We start from the raw sequence: 21947 nt of genomic DNA, 5'->3' as shown, positions 1-21947 counted from the left end.
CCCACTTATTTTATTAGTAGTGGCCAAAACAATCAACACTGTCGATCACATTCAAGGAAGAGTTTTTATCAGATCTAGATTGAAATCACCCACAAGGGTCCAAAGAGGCTCACTTCTGTCACCTATGCTCTTCTTTGCATATCTGGAATCCCCTGGATAGAATCCAAAACACTAAAACCAACTTGCAACACTCAGATTTACATTACATTTATTACGAAACACCACAGAAAGCACATAAAGACCTACTAGTGCTGAATGTTAAATCACGGCGCGACCACTTCATACTCAAAGTAGGACACAATATCCGCTACTTATTTTGAGACATGGGACAACATCTATGAAAACGCGCCCTAAAGACAGGAGTGCTCAAGCACACACTGACTGCATGAAAGGTGATGGGGGGATGCATGCAATAAGCCTAACCACTGACAATCACTTGGGGAAGCATTCCAACCCATCATTCTTTTGCCCACCATGCCATCTCAGATAAGACCCAGCCATATGCAAATCAATCTTGACCCTGCTCCAAACTGTAACTGAGATTGATATATATGCATGTCTTCCTATATCATAGTAATACACCAATCTGAATTAGGTTGAGTTGTTAGTGGCGGTACTACACCAGCTTGTGTCTCATGCAATAACTCACATTGATACGGCTCTCCAGCAGGACTTTCTGTTCCTGGAAGCGATCTACCCTCCAGATCAACACAGAAGCATTTTTTCCCGACGCATTGCACTGGGAGGAATGCACCATCCGATGTGCAAGAGGGGACAAACAATTCAGAATTTGCTGGTTGGCTTTTCTTTATGGTATTCAGCCTATCTCTTGTCTTCTCACATTCAGTTGGGCATCTTGGTTGTTTGCCAAGGATCTTTGACCCAGGGATTTCATTTCCTGATGCATCGACACACCAGCATTCTCCTGCGAGGCACTGGACTTCCTCATACCTTCCATCATTGGTACAGGTTGGCACAAAGATTTCTGATGAAGCATCATCACATTCTTGTGACTCTAGAACCGCTTTAATCACGTCTGTTAAATCCACAGCGATGCTGTCAGGGACAGAAGTGACATGCTCCATAAGTGTTAAGAACTCCTTCTGTTCCAGAAGCGAGGAGAGAGCCGTGAGCATTTTCTGGTTTTCCTGTAAGTTCACTCTGCGTCCGAAATTGTCAGAGATAGTCTGATCCAAATTAAATAACTCTTTTGAGAACCCAAGCGATTCTTTTGTTAAATAAGAATTGTCTTCTGGCGAAAAGAGTTTAGCAAGCTCTACAAAATTTCCCCCACTATACTTTCCTTGTAGGCCAACCTGCTCAAAAAATTGACTAAAGTTTAATTTTCCCCTTTGGCCAAGGGATCCTGTAAAGTTGAACCGACTGAGATTTTTCAAGAACTTCCCTCCAAACAAATTTTGCTGCAATCTTTGTGGACTGGAGGTCAACCGAATAGCAGTTTTACCCAATTTTCTAGATGGAAACAAACCCTGGATTGCTTCAGAGAGCACAGGGACAATCTTAGACTGGTTTACTTCCTGTCTTTGACCAACATATGACAGGAGTCCAGATGTTGCAAACAGCTCCTGAAGATAAGAAGAGCAGTGTTTTGGGCTGGTTTCTTGTGACTTTGAGATCCTGTTCTGCTCCTTGAACAGACTATGTTGCCTGAAGTATCCAACAGGACCATAGAAGAGCCTAGATAGTGCTTGACGTCTTTTGAAAATGCAGCCTTCTCCTTCACCTGAAACAAGAAAAAACAAAATTCTAATTACTACAAAATCTTCAAAACATTATGTGCTAAGCAGTGAAATAAGAGAGCCAGTACTTTAATACAAATAACTGTTTATATATCACACACAACAAACTAAATTTCTCTCAAACCATTTGCATGATATTTGGTATTATTATCCAGCTCAAAGATACTTATACGCTCCAGTTCAAAAAGATGGTAGACTTAGTCTGATGGCATCAGAAAACATGTGATCTTGTGGTATCTGGTCAAACACTCTGCAACAAACAGACATTTTTTACTCTCCCAAATGTTGTGCACTCCAGACAAAGCAATGCTGCTTATTTTGGACTGAAACGGTACAGACTCTATTATTGGGTCCAAAAAGACAAGTGAGATAAAGGGCAGGGAGTGTTTGCTGGTGGGGGGGCTCAGTAGGCGACGGGTGCCGCCTCCAGATCTGTGGCGGAGTTACAGGGCGATCTGGAAGCAGTCTGGGTATAGAAGGATACCTTTGCAGGAGCACAATAAGGGTGCCAGAGCTAAATCCCAGGAGCCTCAGGGGAGGGTCCTGGAACAATGACGTTGGCGCCCCGTTAGTCCTTCGGGCAGTTGTGGGCCTAAACAACCGGGGGCTTGCCTTGCTACGCTCCGCCCTGGAAGGGGCATGAGTAATAAGGGACCAATGTGTCACGTGATCCAGTAAGGGGATCACCCCTATAAGGGTAGCGCTGATTGGGTTTCCACAGTGCTTGGCTCATCAGGCGGGCAGGGTAGAATAGGTTAGTACGGCTACCTGCCCTTGGATCGTCCGTAAGATAACCCACCATAATTTGCATACTGTTGTATGTAATAAACCTGCAGCCATATTTTCTCAGAACAAACAAGTTGTGTGGTGTATTTATTTATGCATGCCTTTTCTACTTTGGTGTGGGTGGGGATCATCCTACGCCGATAATGGAACTAGGCTCTGTGAGCCAAGACGACACAATCGTCATGTTCACTTACACATTTAAATATCCCTATCGCTTCCTGCACAGCATTATTGCATGCCAAATGCAACCGTCTTGGTGATCTGTGATTGGGGGGTACAATTGTATCAATAGTGTCATAAATGTACCGGTCCACAAAAAAAGTGAACAGTTTCCATGCTATATGATCACTAGTCATTCTCTAAAGTGCTCCCTTCATCCTTCCCCTCAAGCCCACACACAAACAATTGTTTTATTCTTTATTTTTCTCTCACTCTCCTTCTGACGTGTTCTAATTTTCTCCTCGTTGGTCCCCCATACTCCCTCTCTTTCTGACTCGGACTCCCCAAACCGTACTCTCTTTTTCCATTTCGATTTCCTGCTCCCCTTTCTTCTTTTTCTTTTCCCCAACACATTAACCTCACTACCATTTTCCCCCATCGATCTGTTCCTATCAGTCTTTAACCTCATAATGGCTATGGAACGTCCAGCTCCAGTGCTGGACGTTCCATTGCAGCTATGAGGTTCGAACGTTCAATGGCCGACGGCAGCACTCCTGAGGTAGTGGTGCCGTCGGCCGCCGAACGTTCGAAGCACTTAAGAGGTTATCGCTCTACTTTAGATATCTGTCTTCAGAACGTTTTCCCGAGGGGAATGCGAGCCCACGGGCGATCAGCTACAGCTTTTTTTTTTATATTGTCCTTCCTTTGTTTCTACAGCACTGCATAAGGCACACATCTTGCCCCTCCTCGAACACCAGCGGCATCTCGGACAGGGAAATGGCCTTTACAACGAATCCTTAACAATGAGGGACATGAACCACGATTCCTTAACAATGCCCTGGACCTGAATCACTAGTTCTTTAACAACTAATGCATTTACAAAAACCTGTTTGAACCAGGATTTATTTGGTAAGTTATATTAACATGTATAGATATATGTTAACTTAACTTACGAGGAGTGCCTTCAGGAGACAGGTGTTTGAGGGTCATCAGCTTCTCCACGGACCCACAGTACGGCAGCATTTACTGGATTTAACACATTGTTTTGTTGAACTTCAGATGTGAGTACAGTATGAAATTCAGCACGATTTAAAAACTATCCACATACATTGGAGTCTTCGCGGATCTATGCTGTTTTCCTTAACTGTATGCATAGGTACATGTGTGCTTATACACGCGTCTACTGAAGTGAGCTTGCGGCATTACCTTCTTGGTGGCACGTTGAGTTTCCCTGAAACGTCGCAGCAGTGACTTTGGCACTGCTTCAAGCAGGGCCAGACTGGCTACTGGGCGTTTTGGAATGCTGCTGAGCTGGGGGCGGATTTCGTTGACGGGGACCTGCATGTACTGAACGAAATTCGTTTTGCTTGAATTATTTCGAAGCACACGCAGGTCTCCATCAACGAAATCAGCCTCCACCGCAGTGAAATCAGCCCCCAGCCCGGCAGCATTTCAAAACGCCCGGTAGTCAGTCTAGCTCTAGCTTCAAGCAGCGCAACAGTATAGGGTAAAATGTGTTGCATTGTATAATACAGCCACAGGAGTACGCAGGAAGCATCCATAGAGATCCGAGGCCCGTAGGGGCACTCTTAGGGCGCAGCTATCCCATTTGCACCATGGTGCACCTTGTAACAGGTGCGCCAGGCGCAACAGGGAAAGTGTGCCCAATTACATTGAACGTGCTGCGCCACGGGCAGCCACGAACTAAGGAGGTTTGAAGCAGCTGCTTCTGCAGCCCTTTCTGTAATACCAAAATGACCACGGGGGCGCACAGCAGGTGCACATACCTGTTGCGTCTCCGGGGCACTTTCCATAATACGGCTCCTGGAGTGCTTAGGGTTCTAATGACCTACGGGTTCATGGCGTGGGTGCTTAGCTGAGGATCCTCATGGAGCCTGGCGCACATCCATGAAGGGTCATCCACAGGGGTGGTTATAGATTGGCCAGGGGGATAGAAACAGGCTTGCTTAAAGCAGCTTGTTTTGCTGCCTGAAAGCTGGGCATGAGATTTATTTCTTTTTCAAAAACAGCCAACAAAACAGGGCCTCTAATGCAATCTGGCTATCAGCATTTATGATGGAATAGTCACCAGTCTCCATGTTATGAGCAACTAACCTGTAGAGTTTCTTTTGGGTGCAAGTGTGAGGGAGTGGTCGCACAGGTGGTTGTGTTTGCAGGTTTGCAGCTTGAGTGACATTCAAGGCTTAAAGAAAAGTACACAGATAAATATAAAATCTGTGATAAGCCTGGCTTATAACACATACCGCAGCTCAGGGGCTTGCCGGCTCTCCTGGTTCCATAGATTTCCCTTCCTCTAGCATCCACGCACCAGCACTGCCCTCCACGCTGGCACTGCACCGGCCGATACTCCCCACGGTCATCACAGGATGGCACAAAGACATCCCCAGACTCGGTCGCTGTGAACCGCTCGAGCTCACATTTAGATGGACCTGCAGGAAACTTGCACAATTATTGAGTGTTATCACCAGTGAGAGAAGATTAAGGTACTAGACACAACCAGTGCACACATGGCATCTTTCTACAGCAACAGCAATATTAATTCCAATAACATGCTAATAAAAGCAGGCACCACTGTCACATTGTTCCATGCACATTACAGTATGTTACATTATGTTACTTCATGTTCATCAAGAGGTGCAGGCCATTCTAAATGAAGACATCAGGGCGCACACAGAGTGTTGCAATGGTCATGTAGTTTTTTTCAGTTGGCACTTGGGACCCTCAGTCATTCATAGAATCCTCTGGAGTCATTATATCAACCAGGTTAAAAAGGACTACTTACTCACCTATGTAATGTACCCATTTGTGGACCTCGCCCTTTTTGCAGGGTTATGCACAAACCTTTTGCCTTATTCCTCCTATTTTTCTGACCCGCTTTTTGTTGGCTTTAGGACCATGGGCACTTTACCATTGCTAAACAGTGCTAAAGTGCATGTACTCTCACCTACAGGATGGAATGATTGGTTTACACCTATTTGGCATACTTAATTTGTCTTGTAAATCCCTTGTAAATTGGTATCCCATATACCCAGGGCCTGTAAATTAAATGCTAATAGTGGGCCTGTAGTGCTGCCTGTGCCACCCACAGACGTGGCCTTTTAAACCTGTCTCAGGCCTGCCACTTCAGGGCCTGCGTGTGCAGTTTACTGCCACATTGATTTGGCATTTTAAATGATGTGCCAAACCTTTAAAAAAAACTCCCCTTTTACTACATATAGGCCACCCCTAAAGTAGGGCATAGGTAGCCCTATGGGCAAGGTGCTGTGTGAGTAAAAGGTAGGACAGGTGCCTTTATTGTGTGGCATGTTGTAGTAGGGACAAATAGCTTATTTGGTTTCTCACTACTGTGAGGCCTACTCCTCTCATAGTTTAGCATTGGGAACTCCCTTATATAGGCTTGAGTGGTAATTCCACATCAAAAGGAGTAGCGTTGCCATGTTTGGTATGTTTGAAATAGTGGTGATAAATCCTGCTTACTGGTGTAGTTGGATTTTGTATTACTATTTAGAAATGCCACTTTTAGAAAGTCTGCATTTTTCTGCGCTTATAACTCTTTCCGATTTGCAGCCTGCCTGTAAACCATGTCAAGGACAGGCTGACAGCTACACTTTATGCATACTTTCCAGACAGTTATTATACAGGAAGGGTTGGGTGTGAAAGGGTTACAACTTGCATACTGATAATCTTTCTGGGCCGGGAGAGAAGGAGTTGGGGAGCACTTACATTTGTATAGGCTGTGCCCTGCCTTTATACAATAGCTGATTAACCCCTACTGATGTCTGGAGCCAGGGCTCAAAGGGGGTGTTGTGCACTTCTAAGGTTTCTTTTGAAGTCATCTTCTGAACAAAGACATTTTGGAGTATAAGTACAGGGGATCTGACCCCATCATTTTAGACAATGTGTGGACTTCCAACCAGACGCTGCTGGCTCTACATGCAGCACCAGAGGACTGCTTTGCTGCCAGGGCGACCGCCATTTGGACTACTTTGCTTTGTTGTGCTGACATGCTTGCCCGCTGGGCAGCTGCAATAACGCAGGTATATCGATGATATCCTGGATTTGTGGAAAGGGGATCTCGATACCTGCCACGCATTCTGTCAATTGATAAACACACAAAACATTTTCCTGAAGTTCACGAGCACCATCTCAGACACAAATATTCCGTTCCTGGATCTCAAAATCTGTCTCTCAGAGAGTGGGTTAAGCACTAACCTACATAGAAAAGAGACAGATAGGAATAGTCTTCTCCTCTATAACAGTCATCATCCTAAATCCCTTAGGCATAATTTACCATTTGGGCAGTTTCTCAGAATCCGAAGGAACTGTTCCACCATGGCTGACTATAGAAAGGAGGCAAAACAACTTGAATACAAACTTCAAGACAGGGGTTACCCACAAAGACAAATCCATGACTCCTACAAATGGGCTATGAATAATCCCCGAGATGTACTGCTGGAAACCAGAATTAAAGACCAGTCTGAAGTCATTACCTGTGTGACGTCCTTTACCAAACACTCCGCACACATAAAAAAGACTATAAACAAACACTGGGACATTATCAACTTGGGCAATCTCTCACTCCCCCGCCCAAGATTTGCTTTCAAACGCACGGCTAACCTTAAAGACCAACTATTTCACACCAGACCTAAGGCTAGGGAAGTGATCACACAGAGAACCCTTTGGGACCTCCCCCCTGTCATGGGTAATTTTCCATGTGGTGGTTGCTCTGTGTGTAACCAAACTAGTCCTAGCAAAGAGTTGATCCTCTCTGATACCTTCAGGTGGCGCCAAAAACAACACAGCAACTGTAACACCCCCAGATGTGTCTATCTCCTTACTTGCCCATGTGGTAAGAGATATGTGGGTACGGCCATGAGACAGGTTAAGCTACGTATCACTGAACATAGGAGTAATACAAGATGCATAAAAACACACACTAAACTTTACTCCCACTGTAAGGAAATGAATCACACAGCGGAAAGCATTCAATGGACGGTACTTGAAGCACACCAACAGATCACCCACAAGGCACTCTTTAAAATAGAGCAGAGATGGGTGTACCGTCTATCAACAGACAGCACTGGCCTCAATTACTCCATCCCCTGAAGCAGTTTGACTGGGACCTGAATTGACTAGTGTTAAGACTGCTGTATTCTAACATCCCTTATATTATGGGATTACTGTGGCCACCGTGATGACATTATACACTAAGGAGCTTACTTGGCTTCTGGTTTTTTCCCTTACCAATCCGCTAGTGTTTTTCCACCTTTTCTTTTCCCCTCCCCTCCCCCACCCGCCAGGTTAACTACCCATCATTGATTCTCCCTTGAGGGGTGGGATGCATGTAATGATGATGAGTATTACTGGGGTGGCTATCTTGATACCACTCCGTATAGAGTGTTCAATACGCTGATTGCTCGGTCCTCTGACACGATAATAGCCGCCCTCTCCCTTTTGGTAGGCTGAGAGTAAATAACTCACTCTCCCCGTCAGTGTCCTCCGTCAGATAATGAATCCCAATCCTGGTTTTATTTGATACCTATGCCTTCACCCACTTTTGGTCTGCACCTCTATTTTCATTTCACATCGATGATACTTACTTGATTGTTGATATTGAAATTTTGGGCAGTCCTGACGGTATTTGTACACACTCTAACTTGGCCGCCACCTTTACCCCAGGCACACATTAGTAACACAGCGCTGCCTCGCATTACAAGCCACGCCTAGGAGTCCACGCTGTAACCACTTACTCACTGCCCGCGTGACTAGGGCTGACGGGAGTCTGGGCGCGTTTAGTTAAAAACATCTGAACGCGAACATCAAACCGCCCCGGCTTCTTCCTGACCCTGACGTGCGGGTAGGTTTATGATGTGATCCGGCCGACGGACATGTAAGTGAGCGCCCGTTTTGTATGGGCCCCTGCGCCATGTGACTTTTGACCTGTGTCACGTTGCATACTAGACATTACCTCGCTAGTGAGGGCGGCATCCGAGGTTCCTTTTGGACACAGCTAGCCATCCAACCATGGTTTGTGTAGTATTGGTAGTATCGTCCCTGCGCTGCAAAGGATGTGAGCAATAGCATTATGATCACAACGTGCAGTTCTCCGCCCCACTTCAGCACCCAACATTCCCAGCCGGGACTGCTGGGGGTGGCGCCTGTGTTCTCATGCTCTTCGCGACCGCTACAAGCAGATGGGTGGCGGGCTCCTTGAGTCTCACACCCCTAGGGTAACACTGTTGGAGGGGTCCCTAGCATCCAGAGGTAACAATGGTCCTCCTCATTGGTTTGGTGTGTACTCAGTTAAGATGAATCATATTCTCTTACTGTCATGCACCTGCCTTCCTTCCCCATTAAGGTACCAACCATCCTGGTGCCAGCACACTTAAGAAGACCGGTGAAGCCCACCTGGGTCTTAGTAGGGTGAGATCCTTTTAACTATTACCCTTTCTTCACTACTAGTGTTGCCATTTACATTTAACCTACAGTCAGTCGTATCCACTGCCCCTTTTAATTTTAATTGTATTTTATTGCTTTAATTGTTGTATTGATCAGAGCGGGTAGATTTCTGCCCTTTGCTAACTGTACATGACACTGTAACCAAGCGTTTAAGACCACCTGTTATCTTGAGAGCAATTTGAAGGTTAATCCTTTACCATTCATGTCGCCCTCTCTTAGGTCCCACCCAGATTGAGCAGGACCCCTTGGCCTGTATCCCTACTTCCAGTGGAAGGTAGTATTTGCCCCTTCCCCTCTGTGTAGCACTTATTCACTGTTGGTCCTGATGAAGTGCTTTTACACATTAAACATGTTGACCTTTAGGTAGATCTAACACTGCTGGATCATTGCACCAGAGTGTTTTTCGCCTCACTGTTTTTAGTAAGGTGGTGAACCACACCAATAAAACTTGCAGTGGATTTGCCAACCTTTTTTAACTCTCACCATTTTTTCACACACGTCTACACATCCCCTGAAGCCCTCATACCCACATGCACCAACTGGCAGGAACAGAAGATCTCCGATAAAGAGCCCCTTTATGGGTGCCCATTAGACATTGCAGCGCCAGTCTAACGAGGAGCAAAACCCATATGATGAAGCATGACACCTAGCTTGCTGGGTGTGTGAGGGTTTCAGTCCCGAAAGGGGAATTACCCCCTTTTTTTCCCTTGAACGCGGCCTCCTTTTGCTTGGTTACTTAGTTTTGCTACTCTTCTCTTCTGGGGAACAGTGTATTTCTTTTTGTTGCTATAGTTCACGGGCTTATACACTGGACCCCGTTAAATATTGCCCTGTTTAGCTCCCTCCATTTGTTTACCCAGCTGCAAAAACTGCCACTTTGCTTGAGAAAACTAGTGTGCTGACCCGCTGCCTGCCTGCCCTTTGTGGCCCCAGTGCACTCCAGGGATGGGTGTGTTGGGCCCCTCCCTGCTCAGTTAAGGATCTGTGAAGGATCAGCGTTGCATTTCGTTAAAGACAGTAGCAGCTGGTCTGCGGGCAAAGTGGCGGGCTGGGAGTTGACGAAGGTCGACTGGGAGCTGGGTGGAATGACAACGAATAAAACATTTGAAAAAATAGGGGAAAAAATAACTTATTTGATGCACTTCTGCTCCACCCGTGTCCTCGCTGCAGCACACAGGCTCCCAGTGTCCCCTTCAGCTAATCCTGACACTGCTCTCATGCTTGAAAGCAGTGTCAGGGTTGGCCTGAGCGCCACAAATTTGAGTTCCTAGAGAGACTGGGAGCCTTTGCTTGCTGTATGCAACCTAGCAATGCAGCTGGGTTGGAGACAGCTCACTGTGCATGTCGGTTTGGCTGTCCTGAGATGGCCTGCCAAACCAACCTATATACTGAGTGCAGTGCCCACCTCTCCCTCTCATAACTACACTGCCCCGCGATTGGCCCGCTCCCAAGACTCGCTGTGCTCTCCATGCCACTGGAATTTGAATTTGAATTTGAATTGAATTTGAATTTGAATTTGAATTTGAATTGAATTTAAAATATTTATATAGCGCAACATACACCATGCGGTTTCTTGGCGCTGTGGAAACACATTTAGCAGCAGGAACGAAAACTGGAGAAAAAAAGGAAATCAGTTTACATTAGGGAAAGCTTGAGTGAACAGAAGAGTCTTAAGATCTTTTCGGAAGGTGGAATAATGTGTGGCCAGACGTAAGTGATCGGGGAGGGAGTTCCAGAAGGATGGTGCTAGGAATGAGAAATTAGCTCCGCCCCATTTCTTACGTCTGTACCGGGGAACCTGAAGGAGTGATTGAGTAGATGAGCGGAGCTCACGGGCAGGGGTATACTCTTTTAACAGAGAGGAGATAAAGGCAGGGGCAGTGCCCTGGCGCGCCTGAAAGACCATGCATCCTGTTTTAAAGAGTGATCGCTCCCTAACAGGTAGCCAATGTAATGCCTTCAAAAGGGGAGTGGAGTGATGGGAACGGGGGAGGCCATACACCAATCTGGCCGCCTGGTTTTGAACCAGCTGGAGCTTCCGCAAACTATACGCTGGAATGCCATTGTAAAGGGCGTTGGCGTAGTCCAGCCGGGAGATGACCAGAGCGGACATGATTAACTTAAGTGCAAGAGGAGAGAAGAAACGAGAAACAGATCGAATAGTTCGAAGAACAAGAAAGCAGGAAGAAACAACAGAGCTGATTTGTGAGTGAAGGTTGAGCTGATTGTTAAGTTTGATGCCCAGAGTCTTAACTGAAGGAGAAGGTGTGGGAGAGGATCCTAGAGAAGAGGGCCAAAAAGAAGAGTTCCAGGGACTGGAGGAACCACCCGTAAGGACCAGTTCTGTTTTATCAGGGTTCAACTTCAGATGGTTGTGGTTCATCCAGTCCCTGATGAAAATCATAATAGACTGAAAATTAGAAATAGAGTGAGGAGAAGAGGACAGATTAAAGATGAGCTGGAGGTCATCTGCATAATTATAAACAGTGACCTCCAGTTGCTGAAGTGCAAAGATCAGAGGATAGATGTAGAGATTAAACAAAAGGGGGGAAAGAGAAGAACCTTGGGGAACACCACATGTGACTTTGAGTTGGGTGGCCGAAAAGTCCCCTAACCGGACCGCCTGGGTGCGGTCCCTCAGGAAGGACGATAGCCAGACCAGGGCTGAGCCCTCGACCCCCGCCGCTCCGATACGGGAAAGTAAGATGGAATGGTCCACCGTATCGAAAGCGGCGGAGAGATCGAGGAGCACCAGAGCCTGGCGGCTATTTTGGTCCATGCCCTCCCTGAGGTTATTAAGGACTGACACCACGACGGACTCGGTAGAATGCCTAGGCCGAAAGCCTGCCTGGCGGGACGCTAGGCCCCCATTGGCTTCCACATGGGCACTGAGGACCGATGTTACATGTCGCTCCAGCACTTTGCCCTAGTAGGGCAGGAGAGAGATGGGGCGATAATTGGCTGGAGCAGAGGGGTCCGCGCCAGGCTTCTTAAGGATGGGCACTATGGTGGCAACTTTAAGTGCTGGAATTACCACCCCCTGAGCCAGTGAGCTGTTGAGAAGGGAGATTGGCGGTTTAGGGCAGACGGAGTAGATTTGTTGCAAAATGTGGGCTGGACAGATGTCCGCCGGGGAACCAGACTTTACTTTGGGAAGTATTGTAAGAAACACTTCTTCGGTAAGCGGAGGGATAGAAGAGAGACCATGATGAACAATAGGGGGAGAAGGCTCAGAGAAAGTGGGGGAAGGGAGTGGGATATTGGCTTTGATGTTGCCAATTTTTTCTAAAAAGTAAACATTCAGGGAATCACAGAGGGATTGAGTAGGAGGGGGCTTAGGGGTGGCCCTGTCAGAGTAGGCCAGGTCCTGAACGATGGAGAAAATCTCCCTAGGTTTGTTCTCCGCTGTCAGAATTTTTGCTGAGAAATGTTCAGTTTTAGCACTTAATATGGCCTTTTTGTAATCATTCAGCACAGTCAGATAGTGAGTTTTTAATAGAGGGCAATAGTCCTTTCTCCATTGTCTCTCAGCCCGCCGGAGGGTCAATTTCTTGGTCTTCAGGTCGTCGCCAAACCACTGATTCGATTCCTTGGATCTTCGGGTTGATATCCGTCGTAATGGGGCTACCGTGTCGCAGCCTCCGGCAAGCCAGGCATCGATGGCAGCGGCTTGAGAGATGGAGGATAAACCCTCTAAGTTAGGTGCGGAGTTCAGAAGAGAAAATGACAGAGCAGGAAGATCTACCCTATTCCAGTTCCGCGCCCAGATGTTTTTGGCAGGCGGGATCTTTGTGACTGACTTGAGGCAGAGGGAAAAGGAAATCAGGGCGTGATCTGACCAGGGGCATGGGGACACGGACATGGAAGAGATTGAGGTATTGAGAGACCAAACCTGGTCTAGTACATGACCGTGAGTATGGGTAGGAATATGGAGGTGAGAGACAAAATTCAGGGATGCAAGTGAATCGGAAAATTGCTTAGAAGCAGTGCATTCGTGAGGGTCTAAGGGCCAATAATTAAAATCCCCCAGTACCAGGACTGAAGCATGATTAATTGCTAAGGTGGCTAGTAAGTCTTGAAATGCTGGCAGAAACAGATGGGAGGGCTGGGGAGGGCGATACATTAATAAACAAGTAAGCGGAGGAGAAAAGGCAAGGGAGCGCGCCACAAGGTGCTCAGTGGGATTAATAGGGGAGGAGGGGAGGAGCTGGAAATTGTGCTCCGATCGAGAAATGAGAGCCACACCACCCCCAGCCTTGCCCGCTGATCGATCAGCGCGAAGGGCCACATAAGAAGGGGCTGCAGTCAAGCTATCCTGGCTGATGAGGGGTGAAACCCCAAAACTGGTCCTGGGATGCTTGGTTCAAGTCTAGGGAGGACCTGGCCTGGCAGTTCGGGCTTGACTGTTCCCATTGGGCGCAGGGTCAAGACTGATTTGATTATGGCTGGGTTCAAACTGGAATGGCATGGGGAGCAAAAGAACAATGGATTTAGGCCCAGATCTTTGTACTGGGGTGAATGTATGACATTGTTCTGCATTCTGTCCATCAATTGTTCCTTTTTCTCTATATATTTATGGCATTATTTTATGATATATGTATCTTTGATGATTTCTCGTGATTTTCTTCACCATTGGTGATGTTTGGTGACTATGCACTTTTTTCTCTAACTATAGCATTTCATGCTCAGCCCGTGTTGTAAAGGCCGTTTTCTGGATTGGTGGGCTAATGTCTTCATACTTAAGTACTGAAAAAATCTTGATCACTTTTGTTAAAGCAAACACAATAAGCATTGCCAAACCCAGCAGGCCTGGCCTTACAGTGTCAATGCATGTAAATACAGGCATTCATAAATAGTGTTTACATGTGTGCCATGTACAAATGCTGTTTATCAAATAAACACCTGCCCCACTGGCTTTTCCAAACAATGCTGGGGAAAAGTATCAAGGACTGTTTTCTACATAGAATGCATGTAGAAGATACTGAACTGAATTTGACTGTGTGACTGTGTGATGATTAAGTGTTCTTTCCAGATGTACAACAGTCCCTAATGCTTTCCAATTGAAACCCTTCATGGAAGGTGGGACAATACATCAAACAGCCAATAGCATGAAGTGAAAGAGTATTACTGCTCTGTGTGGAGCCACTTAAAGAATTGATACAATATCTATTGCAGGCAGCTTCATTGCCACTCCAGACCTACTAATGTGCTCCTGCCTTTGGAAGTGCTGACACGCATGTAATCCTTATACTTACACCTAAATCTGCCGGAGATGATCATCTGCACTCCCAGGAACCGTCTCTGCAGAATGCGGTACATGATGGTGTCAGTGAAGGAATGGGCGGGATCCAGCCCTGCAGCAACGGTATCATAGACTTCATCCAATAGGAGCTCCAGACCTATGGGAGACAGACACATCACTACAAATGCTTGAAGAAGACCTCTTATAAAATGCCTCCTATAAAAATGGGGTATTTTCTTCAGTTTCAGTTTGATTACACATTATTGTCTCCCCGGTGTAACAATCTATTTTTTGGAATGAGAAACAATCTGCAATTCCGGTGCTGAAACTAATGGCCCAATACACAGTTCACAAAGGTATTTGTGTATTGAAGAGAAACTTAAAGTGTGCAAATGTGGTAAATACCGTAATTCACCAGGACATAAATTGATACTTGTATAGCACTACTCACCCGCAAGGGTCTCAAGGCGCTTGTACAAATACCGCTGTGGAATCCATCCTGGCTTTCCCTGTGAGGCGTCCACTCCTGGGCACCCCCAAGGTGGAGGCCAGGCATCCTTAGCGTTGTGGGGGCCATTGTGGAGATTAAGCAAGCTATTGCCCAGAGTTTCAGAGTGGGACTCCGAGACGAGAATTATCAGGTCCATGGAATTTTTGAGCCCAAGACCCGCCTAGGCGGGGAATTGAACCCTGGTCCCGGGCTAGACCTCTGCATCAGGGTCTGCCGCTCTAACCATTGAGCCACACTTCTCCACATCCGCATGTCATATTAACATTTAGAATTCTACAAGCATTGTAGAATTTTTACAAAGTGTATTGGTTTGTATGCAACATAGCACGCACCCTCCCATAAACACTCTCACTGTAATTACATATGTACCCTCGTGCCGGCAATATGTTAAAGGGGGGATGTTGAACCTATCTTTGAGTACTATTTTGTGATAACAGCTCATGGTCAGAAGCATATACACCATACTCTGAAATGTATTTCCATAAGTTCACAACTACGTACATCACTAGAGCAATAAAGTCACATACATTTAGTGCTCATTCATTTTGTTGTGTCCTTTATGCTAGCCCTGTCATGTATGCCCCCTTTTTACATACATTGTCCCATCCACACAACAATACCTGTTCTAAACAGGTGACCTTTTACCTAGCAGCTTGCTCCCGTCTTTTCGTATTCTATCATAATTCCTGTACCTGACTTACATAAACATGTCCTCTGGCACTGCATGAATATTCTGTAGCCAACAAGCCCGCTGTGCATGATTGCATTGTTTTAGAAAAACATTTAGGATTGTTTTCAAAATATTTATGATTGTTTTCTAAACATATTGATTCTGGAAGAAACCCTGGACTGACCGCTCTAGTATATAAGACAGCAATGCCAGTGCAGGGTAATTCTTAACCACACTGATGGACACTTTCTTTTTCATCAGGCCACCTTCTTTTGCGTCTCTCTACGCTCTAGCCCAGATTTATAAAGATTTTGCATCAGAGTTGCAACACTTTTTTGATGCATCCCAACGCAAAATCCTTTTGTTTGGTATTTACAAAGCCATACAAATGTTGATTTGCGTGTCTTTGTAAGAAAAAGTAACGTAGCGCATTGTGTTGCCTTGTGTTACTTCGCTCCAGGTAGGCGTTACATGGGTGGTGCAGGGGCGTTTCCATGCACCCATCCACAGACTCTTGTGAAAACCCATATACAGAAATAGTTGTGGACATAGGTGTTCACCAAAATGGTGAGCCTGCCTGAGGCTGGCATAATGAGGAGAAATACCTTTGTATCTCCTTATTATTTCCTCTGTGCATGTGTCTACATTCTTTACGTGTGCTGCATTGTGCATCACACAAGCAAAGAGAAAATAGACTCAAATGATAGTTTTGTGTAGGAAAGTAGAGACCCTGCACACAAACTATCCTGACCACAACACTTGCACTGTGGCGGAAGCTTGCCTACATTACTGCTAGCCAACCACAAGTGCTCAAGCTCAAGCTCATGGAGAGAGCAGAACTGTGACATGTCTTTGAATGTATGGCACAGTATTGCTCTCTCCAGGTGATACAATATAAAGCAGCAACTGTGCTCTGTAAATATCCCCCATGATAACACCATTATGACTGTAACAAATTATTTCAGCCGTTCATTCTTCCCTTTTGTTACCAGGCTTAAAATTTGATTCACTATTGACTTTAGTTTTTTTGTCATACTGCCAACATTCCCAGCATGGATGTGCTTAGTTGTTCTAAAAAATATATATATATTGAATAATTTACAAATTTGTAAGCATGGAACTTTATACAAATTTCTAAGGTGTTTTTTTTATTGGGACTGCGCAAAGAAAGCATTTTATCTACAGGTGGTCCCCCACAATCTGCCAGCGAGGGTAGGTACGTTTACGATTCCAGGATCCACTCACCGGTGCCCTCCAGCTCACGTCCTAGGCTATCTACACAGTAGCAGTATCCTGAGACCTCTGGAAACATTTTCCTGAAAGAGCTGAATGACTGGAATATGCCTGGAAACCTAGAAGAAAAGAAACAATATACCATATCAAGTGGAGTTGTGACCTGTGTTTGCACCATCTTCCTATTGTAACACTTCACATATTATCAGTCCCACCATATACACAGTAGCAGATGTGGCCAATGACGTTGAAAGAAACTGAGAAATCTCTCTCTTGGTACTTGTTCTTCTAGCCGCCTTCGATACCATTGACCACCAAGCCCTGTTAGTTACTTCCTCCTCTTACATGGGCTCCTCCAACACATTCTCTACCAGATCACATAACGGCTTTGGGAAAGAGATCGATTTGTACATTGGACCCGAGGGGTCCGCGGGCTCCACACTGGCAAAGATGCTGTACAGTCTACGCATGGAATCACTGGGAGCCTTGCATGACAAGCAAGACATCTCGGTTCAAGAGGATGAGGTTAGACTACAAAGGTACCACCTAGCATCATCCGCCCACAATTCCTGCCTTGAAGCCTGACTAGCCACCATATAAAAACCTAAATGCCCCTTCCTTGTAAGGGAAAACTAACCGCAATTATGGCTCTTGAATATGAATATGAGCCCACCCCGTCTCTGTGTCAAGTCGCTTGGTTGTCACATAGATCGCACCTACAGTACCACAGATATGGCATGATCAGACAACCTTAAGGACACACCTAGACCAGCAAAGTCTGATACTAGCAAAGTGCACAGTGTCACTAGAAGAGTGCAATGGCACCAGTAGAGGATGAACTGCACTAGCACAGCAGGAATTGAAAGTACCAGAGTATGCACAGAAGCCAGCAGAGCATGAACTGAAACTAGCAAAGTATGCGCTGAGGTTAGTAGAGTATAGACTGACACTAGTAGAGTATGTAATAACACAAGCAGAGTGTGTGCTGACACTAGCAGAGTATGCGCTGACACTAGCAGAGTATGCGCTGACACTAGCAGAGTATGCAATGACACTAGCAGAGTATGCAATGACACTAGCAGAGTATGCGCTGACACTAGCAGAGAATGCCATGACACTAGCAGAGTATGCCATAACACTAGCAGAGTATGCACTGACACTAGCAGAGTATGCAATTAGACTAGCAGAGAATGTGCTGACACAAGCAGAGTATGTGCTGACTCTAGCAGAGTATGCACTGACACTAGCAGAGTATGTGCTGACACCAGCAGCATATGTGCTGACACTAGCCAAGTATGCGCTGACAAAAGCAGAGTATGCAATAACACTAGCAGAGTATGCAAGGACACTAGCAGTGTATGCAATGACACTAGCAGAGTATGTGCTGACACTAGCAGAGTATGCGCTGACACTAGCCAAGTATGCGCTGACAAAAGCAGAGTATGCAATGACACTAGCAGAGCATGCAATGGCACTAGTAGAGTACGCACTGACACTAGTAGTGTACACGCTGACACTCGCAGAGCATGTGCTGAGACTAGCAGAGTATGTGCTGACACTAGTAGAGTATGCAATAACACAAGCAGAGTATGTGATGACACTAGCAGAGCATGTGCTGACACTAGCAGAGTATGCGCTGACACTAGCAGAGTATGCAATGACACTAGCAGAGTATGCACTGACACTAGTAGAGTATGCGCTGACACTAGTAGTGTAGACGCTGACACTAGCAGAGCATGTGCTGAGACTAGCAGAGTATGTGCTGACACTAGTAGAGTATGCAATAACACAAGCAGAGTATGTGCTGACACTAGCAGAGTATGTGCTGACACTAGCAGAGTATGCGCTGACACTAGCAGAGTATGTGCTGACACTAGCAGAGTAGGCAATGACATTAGTAGAGTATGCAACTACACTAGCAGTTTATGCAATGTCACTAGCAGAGTATGTGCTGACTCCAGCAGAGTATGCACTGACACCAGTAGAGTATATGCTGACACCAGCCGAGTATGTGCTGACACTAGTAGAGTATGCAATAACACTAGCAAAGTATACACTGACTCTAGCAGAGCATGTGCTGACACTAGCAGAGTATGCAATTAAACTAGCAGTGTATACAATGCCACTAGAAGAGTATTCACTGACACTAGCCGAGTATGCGCTGACACTAACCGAGTATGCGCTGACAAAAGCAGAGTATGCACGGACACTAGCAGAGTATCCAATTTCACTAGTAGAGTACACGCTGACAGCCGCGGTCAGTAGTGGGAGTACCTGCTGGGCGGTGATGTGGGGAGGGGGAGGGGCTGTGTGGGGGGTAGTAAACTATGGATTACGGAGGTTTACAGGTAAGTAAACATATAAATAAATAAAACAAATTTCGTTGCATGCACTGCATCCCCAAATGCGATGCAGTGCGCTGACAAAAGCAGAATATGCAATAACACTAGCAGAGTATGCAATGACACTAGCAGAGAATGCAATGACACTAGCAGAGTATGTGCTGACACTAGCAGATTATGCGCTAACACTAGCCAAGTATGCGCTGACAAAAGCAGAGTATGCAATGACACTAGCAGAGTATGCAATGACACTAGTAGAGTACGCGCTGACACTAGCAGTGTACACGCTGACACTCGCAGAGCATGTGCTGACACTAGCAGAGTATGTACTGACACTAGCAGAGTATGCGCTGACACTAGCAGAGTATGCAATGACACTAGCAGAGTATGCAATGACACTAGTAGAGTACGCGCTGACACTAGTAGTGTACACGCTGACACTAGCAGAGCATGTGCTGAGACAAGCAGAGTATGTGCTGACACTAGTAGAGTATGCAATAACACAATCAGAGTATGTGCTGACACTAGCAGAGTATGTGCTGACTAAGCAGAGTATGCAATGACACTAGCAGAGTATGCACTGACACTAGCAGAGTATGCGCTGACACTAGCAGAGTATGTGCTGACACTAGCAGAGTAGGCAATGACATTAGTAGTGTATGCAACTACACTAGCAGTGTATGCAATGTCACTAGCAGACTATGTGCTGACTCTAGCAGAGTATGCACTGACACCAGCAGAGTATGTGCTGACACCAGCCGAGTATGTGCTGACACTAGTAGAGTATGCAATAACACTAGCAAAGTATGCACTGACTCTAGCAGAGTATGCACTGACACTAGCAGAGTATGCAATGACACTAGCAGAGTATGTAATGACACTAGCAGAGTATGTGCTGACAATAGCAGAGCATGTGCTGACACTAGTAGAGTATGCAATTACACTAGCAGTGTATACAATGCGACTAGTTGAGTATTCACTGACATTAGCAGAGTATGCAACTACACTAGCAGTGTATGCAATGTCACTAGCAGACTATGTGCTGACACTAGCAGAGTATGCGCTGACACTAGCAGAGTATGTGCTGACACTAGCAGAGTAGGCAATGACATTAGTAGAGTATGCAACTACACTAGCAGTGTATGCAATGTCACTGGCAGACTATGTGCTGACTCTAGCAGAGTATGCACTGACACTAGCAGAGTATGTGCTGACACCAGGTGAGTATGTGCTGACACCAGTAGAGTATGCAATAACACTAGCAAAGTAAGCACTGACTCTAGCAGAGTATACAATGACACTAGCAGAGTATGCAATGACACTAGCAGAGTGTGTGCTGACAATAGCAGAGCATGTGCTGACACTAGCAGAATATGCAGTTACACTAGCAGTGTATGCAATGCTACTAGTAGAGTATGCACTGACACTAGCCGAGTATGCGCTGACACTAACCGAGTATGCACTGACACTAGCAGATTATGCAATTACACTAGTAGAGTACACTCTGACAGCCGCAGTCAATAGTGGGAGTACCTGCTGGGCGGTGATGTGGGGAGGGGGAGGGGCTGGGTGGGGGGGGGGGGGGGTAGTAAACTATTACAGAGGTTTACAGGTAAGTAAACATATACAAAAATAAAACGAATTTTGTTGCATGCACTGCATCCCCAAATGCGATGCAGTGCATGCAACGAAATTCGTTTTATTTATTTATATGTTTACTTACCTGTAAACCTCCGTAATCCATAGTTTACTACCCCCCACCCAGCCCCTCCCCCTCCCCATGTCACCGCCCGGCAGGTACTCCCACTATCGATAGTGGTACCGAACGCAGGAGAAGACCTAACATTTTTTTCCCACTATTGAATAAAAGTGTTTTGGAAAGTATTTATTTAAATTGCCTCCAAGCCCGAAGTTGAACCTCGTGCACCAATTAACATTCTGGAGGTCATTTCCTGCCACCCTTCGGAGCGCTTTGATGGAAACTGTGGGCCTGAACATAATGTACTTGCTAAGCAATGTCCTTGGCAGACATTGCTGCATGACTTGTTAATGAATACTTTGCGAAATGTAGATTATCAGGTGACATACCTGTGAGAGACTCATTCTTATTGGATAATGGAACATTATTACATCACAAGCCTCAGAGTTGATTAAAAATGGCTTGTACAGTCAGTTAAAACCGTAATTTAGAGAATTCTGATGGGTCAATCTGTGGACAAATTCCTATATTTGTTGTTACAGGCTCACATGTCTTGGGGAAACATTTTTATTTCCGTACACATGTCTGTCTCCAAGTTTGTGAGGCGTACATCAACGAAACAAATGAACCCTTACTGCCTTCTCGAACCGAACATTTTCTTAAATACCGAGAGATTAAAAGTGCAACTTGAGGGTTTGCTACATGAGGCAATATCAAGAAAGAATACAAAAAAAACACTGTTTTTTCGCTGGGTAGAGGGAAGTGTAGTGACCTGTCCTCAGGACACCCCCACGCCACACGGCACTCCAGCTGTGTCTGTGCCCCCTCGCTGCTGCTCGTTGTGCCGTTTTGCCGTTTTGCCCTCCTGTGTCCTGATTATTGCTTTGTTACTTTTGCAGTATACCTCTGTTGTCTTTTGTTAAACTGTACCTCTGTTTCTTTGGTTCGTTACCTCCCCTGGTGTGACCCCCCCTCCGCTCCCCGCTTCCCGCCACCGTGACATCGCGGCCCGCCCCCTTTTCTTCTGTGTCCTCCCCGCTCCCGCCTCCCAGCTGCTCCTCCCTC

At 45.9% G+C, this 21947-nt stretch overlaps 1 protein-coding gene across 1 annotated transcript in view; it reads right to left on the bottom strand.

The window, feature by feature from the left end:
• Positions 1 to 21947, bottom strand: part of TG (thyroglobulin) — a 711260-nt gene that overhangs the window by 573620 nt on the left and 115693 nt on the right. Inside the window, exons 6-9 of the mRNA XM_086966244.1 lie at positions 16854 to 16960; positions 14441 to 14584; positions 4970 to 5155; positions 650 to 1744 (exon numbers count right to left, since the gene is read on the bottom strand). Of these exons, the coding sequence (XP_086822370.1) occupies positions 650 to 1744; positions 4970 to 5155; positions 14441 to 14584; positions 16854 to 16960 (1532 nt within the window). The remainder of the gene's footprint in view (positions 1 to 649; positions 1745 to 4969; positions 5156 to 14440; positions 14585 to 16853; positions 16961 to 21947) is intronic.

This window comes from Lissotriton vulgaris, chromosome 4_1, assembly GCF_964263255.1.
Source record: "Lissotriton vulgaris chromosome 4_1, aLisVul1.2, whole genome shotgun sequence".
Taxonomy (NCBI): Eukaryota; Metazoa; Chordata; class Amphibia; order Caudata; family Salamandridae; genus Lissotriton; species Lissotriton vulgaris.
The sequence above is the reverse complement of the archived record's forward strand: the minus strand, read 5'-3'. Positions and strand labels throughout refer to the sequence as shown.